Consider the following 11625-nt stretch of genomic DNA (forward strand, 5'->3'; position numbering starts at 1 on the left):
CTGTAGATCATTAAGTAGGAAATTGAGAGTACTCAAAGCAACAAGGACAGTGAGAAGTTCTTTTATCGTAAAGTCATCAATTATTAGGGGGCAATGAATGTGAGCTCTTTTGGTTAATGGATTGTAGCAAAAACAAGGTGGTAATAAACAGTGACAGCAAAATAAATTTGCATTTCAATTTTTATTTAATTTCCAATAAGAAATTAAAAAACAAACTGGGTTCCAATATTTTTATATCCCATGCTATGAAGAACTCAGGTCTTTTGTTCCCAAGTTTTCAAGAGAGTACAGAATTTTAAGTTCTGTGTTTTCCTAAAATATTTCAACACCCTTGGTCAAAGAAGACATACTAGAAGGTTTCTGCATTTTTTTTGTTTTCTTCTTTCATTCCATATTTAACTATGTTTTCATAACATATTTAACTATGAAGGAAATACGTGTTTATTGTAAATTTTCAAGACAATACTAGAAAACAAGCCCAAACTACCTAAAAATTCAAGATACTTAATGCGATCATTTAGGCGTAAATTCTTTCAGACATTTTCCTGGACTCTAAACCAAAATCAGTGAGTGGATTTTGACTCACGGAGATGCTGTAAGACAAGATGGAACTGCCCCAGCGGGTTTCTGAGACAGTGCATTTCTCTGGTAGCAGAATGCCTCCGCTTTCTCCCGCAGAGCGGCTGGTTGGTTTGTGGTTAGAAGACCAGTGTATGTACCACTATGCTGCCAAAGGGGGCTCCTTCACGTCCATATATAATTCTCAATTGACATGCTATAGTTTGTAATTACAGGATTGTATAATATTGTTTTTTAACAGTAGTAATATGTCATAAATATAGCTCATCAATAAATATAATATGTATACACTTCATAGTAGATTCATCACAATGAGCTTGACTCACATAGTTGAACATTTAAGTATGCTTTTAAATTTTTGTAAGGCAAATTGTCATGAGCATAATTTTGTAAATATTTTGTTGATTTATCTGATTATTTCAGAATTTCTGTCATATTGAGTAAAAGTAATATAAGCCTTTTGTATTTACCTTATTAATTTATTTTAATGACTGAAAACACAAATCATTGACCCAATAATTTGGTTGTGGCTTATTTTAAACACCAGATGGTGTAGGATTTTTATTCATGATGAACCAAAACCAACCCCACTGTCATTGAGTCGACGCAGACTCATAGGGAAACTACAGGACAAGGTAAAAGTGCAGGTGTGAGTTTTAAGTTTTACAGGAGTAGGAAACCCCACCCTTTTCCTCTTCACAAAGCTTCTGGGGGTTTCGAACTACTCCCCTTGCAGATTGCAGCCCAATGAGTAACCACCAGGGTACATTGATTGGCAGGATGGGTGCTTTTGCTTTATACAAAGAAGAGCTCTCATTTCCCAATCTTTATCATCAGTAGGGAACATGAAATTAGAGCTCTTTTATGCTTAGTTATATCTAGTTAGGTTCCCCAAACAGAGCAGGCTGGGCTCAAGGAAATGGTTTTTAAGTGTTAGTACTTCTGTATTAAAGCTGGAGAAATGGTTACCCTAGAATTAGATATTTAGTGTAAGGGCTGGAAAAAATGGCATTCTTTTAAATATTACAAATGTGTATTTAAATATAATACAAACATATTACTACTAATCATTTTAACATTAAAATAAAAACCAATGATCACAATCACAAAAGCAAAGAAGCTACTTCTTACTCTAATAAAAAATATATGACTTATATGAAGAAAATGAGAAAACTTTGCTGAAATAGGTAAATGGAATCATAGCACATTTCTGAGTAAGAACTATTTAAAAATTCAAATGTCTCAAGACAATTTATGAAAATGAGAGTCCATTAAAAAAACAGTGGCAGTTTTTCAACCCAATTAAATGTGCAGTTGGAAGAATATGCATATGAGAATAAAGTCCTTTAACAAAAATGACCCATAACCTGCAGGGGGAATATGGAAACAGAACTAGATGATACAAAGATATTTTCTAAATATTTAAGATGTTCAAAATACAAAGGTTAAATCAACATTGTGATAACGCAGTGAGGAACAGAGAGCAAGTCAAAAAGAGTGGGGCATCCAGAAAGAAACAAGCCACAGAACACATATAAAGTGAAATTTCTGATCAAGTTAGGAAAATAAGGCAATATATTTATTTCAACTCTAGATCATTTACTTTTATAACAATACACAAGCAGAGATTGAGTTATCAGAAACCTAAAATTCCATTTCCTAAACCTTACAATCCATAACCAAACCGGTTGCTGCTGAGTTGATTCCACTTACAGTGAACTATAAGTGTTTCCCAATAAAATTGCATTCCATTTGGCTCTAGAGACTGTGCCCTTCTGTGGTGGTGTAGTGGTTATGCATTGGACTGTGAACTGCATGGTTGTCAGTTCAAAACCACCAGCCACTCCTGAAGAGTCTTTCTACTCCCAGAAACAATAGTCTTGGAAACTCACCCACTCTGAGTCAGTGAGTCAGCAGCAATGGCTCAATGGCAGTGAGACTGTGTGGAAACAAATTAACCAGTGTCTCTTCCCAGGTGCCTCTGCATGGACTTGAAGCATCAGCCTTTGGTTAGTAATTTAAGTGCTTAGCTATTTCCACCACCCGAAGGACTCTTCCAAAACTCATACACAAATAAAAAATGTATATTGGATAATGGCAATGAATAAGAAGTATTATCTATAATACTTAAACTACCCCACAAATGAAAACAAATTCCAATTTCTCTAAGCTATCCTGGGCAAGCAGACAGTTAACATATGGGGAATGTTTGGTCTCCATAGGAACACAAGAAATGCAAGTTAAAACAACCTATAATTTTTATATTTCAAATTTAGCACAATTATATACTCGTGTGTGTGTTTAATTATATGTATACTGCCAGAAGACATCTGAACTGAGGTGATTTTTCTTGAAAGCATTCTCTCTCTTTCTCTCTCTCTCTATATATACACACACATATAACGTATACCATATATACACATATATATCAATAGTCTTACATACTTTTGATTTTTCTTTTATGTATCAATTTCTTTACAAATTTATTAAGGAAATATAGAATTGAACATTTATAATAAGTCTTTTCTAATAGCAGAAATAACAAACACTATCCAACCATAAGAAAATGGCCAATTCATTTTGGTGCATGCATAGATATCACATCCATTGAGAATGCTTTTTAGGAGCGTTTTTTAGCAATGCTCAAAATAATCTTGCTATGATGTTAAATTAGTAATGCAGGACCCCAAATGTATTATAGTAACATAACCAGTATGTCATATAAGCATAAATATATGTAAACACATAAGTCTATCTTCATGGGAACAAAAGACTACATGTTAAGGTGAAAATATGATAATTGTAATTAGTCTATCTTCATGGGAACAAAAGACTACATGTTAAGGTGAAAATATGATAATTGTAATTAATATTTTTGACCAAAATATCTCCAAGGGGGAGGTGAGAAGAACACATCCCAATCTAAGATCATAAACTATACAATTTCTGTTACTCCTTTTTATCACTACTAAAACAAAGTATTGATAATCCTTTGAAGTTAGTTTAATTCTTTGCCCAAATCCCTCTTCCAGCTCCCAGGAGTGTGCTAGCTTCACAGCCTCATCCGTGCCATCCTCACCCCCATCGACTCTGCCCAGTCAGACTGGCGATCATCTTCTCAGACCCACAAACATTGTACTCTCCTCGCATCCTTCGCAAATGCCACTCCTTCCACCTGGAGCCCTCTTCACAGTATTTTTTTTCTGCGCTGGTGTCTAGTCATCTGTTATATCTTATCCTAAATGTCATTTGCTCAAAAAAAGGTCATTTTCAACCCTCTGGTCTATATTAAAATCCCTAATATGCAATCTTAGAGACATATGCTTCTACTTTAATATACTTATTAAAGTTTTCAATTTTGTAATTTTATGTTATTATTGGTTAATGTCTATCTCCTTTTCAAAATCACCTCTGGTAGGGACTGTTTCTCCTTTGCATATCATGGTCCCCTAAGTACCCATCATATTTACTGACTTGCCTCATAAAATATGCCAAGTTCATGTCTGTTGCACAAAAAAGTGAATAGATAGCTAGATTTAAATGTATGCTACCCAATTCCTACTCCTTAGCTATGCAATTGCCTTCAGTGCTCCTATGTTCTCAAGGATGCACTGATGTTCTTGTGAGATGCAGTGGAGTCACTTCTGTCTCCTGGAAACCCGATGCACCGGTGAATGAAGCATACACCGGTGAATGAAGCATACGCAGTCCCGCACCAGCCCGACAATTGTTCTGTTTGAGCCCATTCTTGTAGCCACCATGCCAATGCATCTCATTAAGGGCTTTCCTATTTTCACTTCCCCTCGATTCTTCCTAGCATGATGTCCTTCTCCAGGAACTAATCTCTCCTGGCAACATATCCAAAGCAGATGAGATGTAGAGAAAAATAATACATTTATTTATAACCCTAATGATGAATAGTTAGTCTCTGAATTCTATAGAAAACTGCTGATTTTGCTGTTAACTGCAGTTGTGTTGGTTTGATTCACGGTGACAGGCTGCTCAAGACAACAAAGACAGCCTGACCCCGTGCTTAAAAATCTGATCTTTGTAAATCCGAGGGGTTATTTTATTGGTTGATTTTCAGAAGTAGATTGTCAGCCCTTCTTAGTTCATCTTAGTCTGAAAGCTCTGCTGAGACCTCTGGAGCACCATCGGCTCAGCTGATGGTGAGAGGCGGCTGCACCTGTGGTACATTGACTTGGCTGGGAATGGAACCTGGGCTTCCTGCTTGGATGGTAAAATTCTTCCACAGAACCACTACTGTCCCAATGTCTCAATGAACCCTTCATAAATGTTCACAAAACCTAATACGTAGCAGGTTGGCTTCCCCATGGGACCGCAGCTACTTTGTACTAGGAACCCCAAAGTCACCGAGGTTGTGACTTTGAAGATGGCTTGAGCATTGTGAAAATTTCCCTCCTATAAAAGGGAGTGTGTTTCTTTGTTAAGCATGTAAAGTACTCCAGAGTCAAAGGTAAGTTATTAGGATTATTGACTGACCAGAGACACTTGAGAGATTTCTACACAAGACTGTACAAAGTTTGAAGCATGATCTGAAGCCACGAACCAAAACCTCAATGCCATCAAGTTGATGTGGATTTTTGGAGACTAACTGTTTACAGGAGAAAGCCTGTCTTTTTCCTGTGGAGCTGGTGGCTTAGAACTGGTGAAGTTGATGTTAGCAGCCTGACACATAATCACTCTTGTCACCAGCGCTCCTAAGCCACTAGCACACTGCCATCCAGAGCTCTCTTCTCCCTCTTTATGTAAAATCCCCACCTTCAGTGTACAGCCCATAGTTAGAATTTGCATTTCATCATTGCACCAGCGCCTCAATAGACACAATAGCATAGACTATGCACTTGTTCATTATGTCAAGAAAATAGCCAATTAGCTATCAGACACAAATTCAATAAGCTGCCGGGTGAGTGTTGTGAACAGATGAGTTCTTAAATAAGTTTGATAAATTAAGGCTTAACTCCGTTCTTGTGGAAGAATATGTCCTAATTACACATCTCTATAGCTTTATTGGGCATGACGTGATATACAATCAGAATTGTCAATATTTCCAGGGGATATATATTCTATAGCTCAATGTTTGAAATGACATGGTTCTTATTATTACCCATTCATATTTTCAGTAATCATATAGTGATGATTTTTAATCCTGGGTGAAACGTTTTCCTGTGTTTTTATATTTGTGTGTATTTATTCCTCCAGAAATATGTGGGAACTTTATGCCAATGTGTAGTCACTGTAATTTGTTTTTTGCAGAAGAGAAATTTGCTTCCCAAATAGGTGGAGGATAAATCTCCCTCCCCTCCCCTCCAGCCTCCCAGATTTTTACTGTGTTTGTTATGAATCTAAGAAATGTCCCCACAGTTAAACCGGTAATATATCTCAAGTTGATTATTTTAAAATCATTTATTTGACTGTGTTGTTGTTGAGAATATATATTCCCAGGTCAAATCTTTTGGAGAGTGGATTACTGGATTTATCTTCCAAAGAGCTGCTAAGAAGGCTTGGGCTGTTATCAGTCCAACTACTTAACCTAGTGCGCCACAAAGGTGCTTTTTATCTTGGGTTGATTTGAAAATAATCCTTGCAATGATCAGGAAGAGAGACAAAATAAGAGCGCCATCAAATAACTTGCTAAAATGACACTCATTTACTTTTTTCTTTGCCTTTAAAATAGTCTAGTTAATAATTATATAACAGGAAAGGAAACCCTTAGCGCATCCAATGCCTTGAACATGTATGTACGTGTTGATAGATATTTGTGTATGTAATACTATCACTGCTCCTTTCAATTGTCATACACGTGGCTGTTATTTTAATAAAATGGGAGAGAGCTATAATTCCTCCCACCCTTACTAAGTCCCAACCCAATTCCATTGCCGTCGAGTGGATTCTGACTCACGGCGACTATAGGATTGAGTCTGTTTCCCAAAGCTCTGTGTTCCCAAGGCTGCAGACCGCCACCCCCTTCTCCCCTCCAGCAGCTGGTGAGTTTGTTTCAACTTCTGAATTGGCCTCTGAGTGCTTCACTCTGGCCCAGCACTCGTTGCCATGGACTTGATGGGGCCCTGTATAAGATTCCCTGGGCTGTAAACTGTTATGGGAGCTGATGGCCATGGTTTTCTCCTGTCAAGGGGCTGGAACGTTGGAATCATCGACCTTGCTGTTAGCTTACTCGCCAGCATCACCGGAGCTCCGGAAATCAGAGAATGGTGTGAACTCACAAAAGCAGAGTTCCTTTGCTTATACAGTCACCGCGGTTGACATCATGTACCTGCTCCCAGGACTCTTCTCTGCCTCTCGTGACATGCACTTTATAAGATCTGAGCTCACCTGCTGCCTGACCCTCTCACTCATTATGGCAACATGAATTCAAATGGCTGGAAAAGAAGCTGCTTCTTTTATCTTCCACTGACTGACAAGCAACTACGAAGTTCTCCGAAGGGATTCCAAGTTACGAGCCGTACTGCATCACTGGAACAATCCTCCCCCACGGGTGGCTTCTCCCAGAGGGCCGTGTGTCAGATATACTGCATGACATGCAAGCACTGCTCTGAAAGTGCCCATTTCCCTCCACACTAAAACGCAGTCACCAGGGGCTATAAACCAAAGCTGTGCCTTTCCTAACAGCGTTAGCTTTCCTGCAGATTCCTTGGGAAGGGGGGAGGTATTTCTTCCTATAATTATTTTCTTTTCCTTCCCAAGAAAACAAATGCTTCTTGCTTCTCCCCCCCCCCCACATGCCCGCCCCCCTGTAATTTTTACAAAACACAGTTTATTTAGAAAGGAAAGACACCCAGGCAATCAGGTTGTGTGCGCCACAGCCTGTGGAGTTCTGCAAGTAACCTTGAAAGATGGTCTGCATCTTCATGGTTCTTCAAGATGTTCGAGATTAATGGCATTTGAATACACTGACGTGCGAAGGTGTTCTTTCTGGAGACTGGAAGCTGCTGGAGAAGGAGGTAGCGGATCACTGTAAGGCTGTCAGAAAACGCGTGCACCTCGTTTAACCCCAGCAGTGCTTTCTTCCACGGGGCACACGGCCGTTTTATTATTGCCTTTTGTCTCTGTTGAGGATGTGCGCCAAGGGGGAGGACCTGAAATGGCTGATATTGAAAGGAGACACAGACTCCATTGAAAAAAGAAAGAGAGAAAACAGAACAAGCCGGGCAGACAAGAAGTGGCAATCACATTTCTCTTCCTTTGTCTCCACTGTTAAGGAGCCCTGGTGGTGCTGCAGTTCAGGCACTGGGCTGCTAGCTACAAGGTCAGCCGTTCAAAAACCCTAGCCACTCCACGGGATAAAGAGGTACAGTCTCAGAAGCCCTAGCTAGGCTTGCTCTGAGTCAGAATTGACTGTATGGCAGTGCATTATGGGTTTTGTACCCAGATTGAGCATCCTGGTGGTGCAACGGTTCAGGCGTTCGGTTGCGAAATATAAGGTCAGAAGTTTAAATCCACCATCCGTTCCCCAGAAAGAATGACAGCCTTGGAACCCTAAGGAGGAGTTCTAGTCTGTTCTATTGGGTCCTTCTGGGTCAAATAAAAGGGGGGGTTGGAACGATAAACCATTCCTACACAGTCACCCAGGGATAAACATACGCAGTTTTCATCTTAATTTCTAGTTCAGTCTATTTAAAAACAGTCTTCAAACTAATCAAGTATTTTTTTTAGTGCCATCAATTCTTATAAGCAACAAAACCTCTGATTAATGCTAATTTGGTGACTTCTTTCTCCTCTTTCCTTGTTCTTTTTTTTTTTTAACCATGTTTTGAAAGACTAATGTCTAGTTGGGAGAATATATTCGGCAAAGCAAACAGCAACAATAAAAAAAAAAAAAACCTGCCTAAAATCCATTTCTTGTTCCTCCAATATTGAGGAAGAATTTTTGAAGATCAATAAAGGGATACGATTCCAATAATTTAATTTTATCAATCTGCTTATTTATAAAAAATAAACAAAATTACAGTTCTCTTGAGATATTTTGCAGGATCTTTGTCCTTTTTGCCCTCCCCTTTTCCTCTGTAAGCAATTCACATATTCTCTTTCTCAAATAACCATCCTTATTCTGTCCCAGAATTCAAAGTAGGGGACTAGGAGAAAGAGGTATTTGGAGAAGAAAACTTAACTGTAGTCCACATCTCCAGAGCAGGTGAGAGTTAAGAAGGCTCAAAGGAGCCAGCAGTTAACACAACCCTAGTATTTTGCCTTAGAAACTCAAAACAATCTGGCAGGTGACCCAGCAATGAAGGTCACTTCCCAGTGCATTCCAAAGGGAGGATAATGAAGCATTAAACTAACCGAAGAGGACTTCCCGATAACTGTTAAGAAGAAAAAAGGACAGGTGTTCTAAGGCATTGTCTTTTCTACTAAGAATAGGATCTATGTAGAAAACAGTAAAGAAATTATATATATATATATATAATGGGATCTCTCAATATTTTCTTTTTCTTTCAACAAAATGACTTCCTAACTGCCTTGTTAATACTTACATGAGCTTAGGATGTTTTTTTAGTTGAGGATATTTTTGAAATTGTATGAACTGATTATTTCACCACACATGTTCACCATGCAATATTTTCATCTACAGGTTAAATTAAAGGGAATGTATCATTTTAGAAGCCAGATCACCTAAGCCAAATTTCCATTATTATACTGTAAGTGACTTTGGCTTTTAATCCAAAATTTACACAGATCTTTCATTAAATCAGAAATCACACAGTCACAATATTTCATAGGGAATTTTTATCAACCTGTTAGCTAAAACTTACAGTGTTGGTTCATTCAAAGGTGAGAAAGGACAGCCCTGACGATGGTGTAAACCTGGAGTTGATCACTCACCTGTGCAAGGTGAGTGAGACACTCTGGAGAGCCATTGAACACATCGTTTATTCCAGGTCAGTAAATGGCACTTGACCACCCTAGAAAAACGAACGTGCATCATACGTCCCTCATAATTGAATGGCTGTCTCAAATTAGGTAGAGTCCCACAGAATGAGGTGCTAATTCTTTCTTTTATGGTGGATGTTAGGAAAAGGGCGGGGATATCGCAGTGTGAGATGGGCAATGTGTTCGTTTTGTCATTCTCATTGGTTGGTGAGGTTAATCTCGAACTATGTTTTCTTAGTTATTTTCTCCTATTATTTAAACCAAAGGTCAAGATTTATTTAAGCCAAAGGACCAGATTTTCAAAAATCTTTTCCCAGATAGCTCTGTTGCCTTTGTCACAATGGTATGTTTTTTTTTTTTCCTTTCTTTTCTTTTTTTATCTTGGAACCAGGAGGAAGGCTTGGCTAAGTTTGCCTACCTCTATCATCATCCACAAATGATGTTAGGGCTATAGGAATCAACTTCCGGTGCCTTCCTGTACACTTTGGATCTGGTTAATTTTAAAAAGAGGTGGCGGTTAGTGGCAAAAGAAGAAAGAAAGAAAGAGGTGGCAATCCATTCATCAGGTTATCACTTCCCACTTGGTAAAATGTCTTTGTTTTAGGGCAGGAAGATGACAAGGAAATTTAGTCAAAAAGAATGCAGAGACTGAGAGCCGTCAGACGAAAGATCATCCAGTAGTGGGGCCTAACCCTGTACAAGGATGGCTTTAAGACAGGTATGAAATGATGAAATCTATGTATTTTTTAAAGGAGCTCTTCTGTTACTTAACTGTCAATATTAATATATAAAATTGATATATAATTTGAGTATAAAATCAAGTATAATTATAAATGATCAATGAATAAACATTAAACATATGCAAGATCATCATAACCTCTTCTGAAAGACACAGAAAAAAAGTGTTATTATGTTGTTGATTTAAAAAACTCAACACCATAATGATACTAACTCTACCTAAAATAGCCTACAAATTCAAAATCCCTCTTCCAAAAACATTATTAGGGTTTCTGGGGAAAACTGGCAACTTATCAATATTGCTTGAATTAAAAAACGGAAGAGCAGGTTGGAAAATTCTAGCAAATAAAAATGAGGGAGACTAAACCTAGCAGACATTAGAACACATTCTAGTAGTTTAATCATTAAAATCTAAGAAATATACAGATATTTCCAGACATACTTACAGTAAATAAAGATATGAATTTGTACCTTTTAAAATGACAACTGAAACCAGAGAGATTTTATACCTTATTTTAAGAAACGGTCTGTGAACAACGGGATATTATTTTGGAGGAAAACAAGGCTTGATCTATACCTTACATATTATAATAATATACGCTCTAAGTGGACTGAATATAAGTGTTTAAAACCACAAAAGCATTAAAGTACTAGTGGAAAAGATCATGACAAAAAGGAAAAGGATGGTGACTCACATAACAACTCTTTCTAATACAGAAAAGTTCCTAAAGTGTCGTGGAGATCTGAGCAGCAAATACAAATAGAAAATCCTTGGACATAAAATAGAAATCACTTTTTAAATATATGAGAATATGCTCAAACTAATTCATAATGAGAAATGAATATTCAAACTACAGTGAGATGTGATTTTCCACATATCAAATTGGTAAAGGCCAGCAATATGTCAGCATCATTCTGGTGACAAGGGTGTGGAGCGTGAACGTGTAAGTTGCACAGCCTCTATGGAGGAAAATCTGGTAATACCTTATGAGGTTATAAATTCACATTTTAAGTGATCTGGCAATTCCATTTCAAGACATTTTTTTCTTCTGATATAGGTCTAAAAATAGGAAATGATGTTTCTTTGAACTAGCAAATGAGAAGAAATCACCTAAATTTCCATTCATAAGAAGCTGGTTGAACTAATGACGACGTTATCTACAATAGGACACGATGTCATTGAATAAGGGCTGAGGATATTTTTTAGGTAATGATATGAGAAGGTGTCTGGAATTATTGTTAAGTTGAAACAAAGCAAGATGAAATATGTTTACAACATGGTAATGTTTGTATAAAAAGACTGCATGTGTTAGGGGAATTATACATATTTGGGAATAAAATAATATATATGGGAAAAATATATTGCTATCAGGGTTCCATAGACTACAGGCCCATTTA

General features: G+C 37.6%; 1 protein-coding gene across 1 annotated transcript in view; it reads right to left on the reverse strand.

The window, feature by feature from the left end:
• The window catches only part of USH2A (usherin), a 949135-nt gene that overhangs the window by 411841 nt on the left and 525669 nt on the right, over positions 1-11625 (reverse strand). Inside the window, exon 37 of the mRNA XM_004700145.2 lies at positions 10064-10069. Within this exon, the coding sequence (XP_004700202.1) occupies positions 10064-10069 (6 nt within the window). The remainder of the gene's footprint in view (positions 1-10063; positions 10070-11625) is intronic.

The sequence above is a fragment of the Echinops telfairi genome, unplaced genomic scaffold (assembly GCF_000313985.2).
Source record: "Echinops telfairi isolate 266 unplaced genomic scaffold, ASM31398v2 ScPeMD7_7424;HRSCAF=8462, whole genome shotgun sequence".
In the NCBI taxonomy this organism is placed as follows: domain Eukaryota; kingdom Metazoa; phylum Chordata; class Mammalia; order Afrosoricida; family Tenrecidae; genus Echinops; species Echinops telfairi.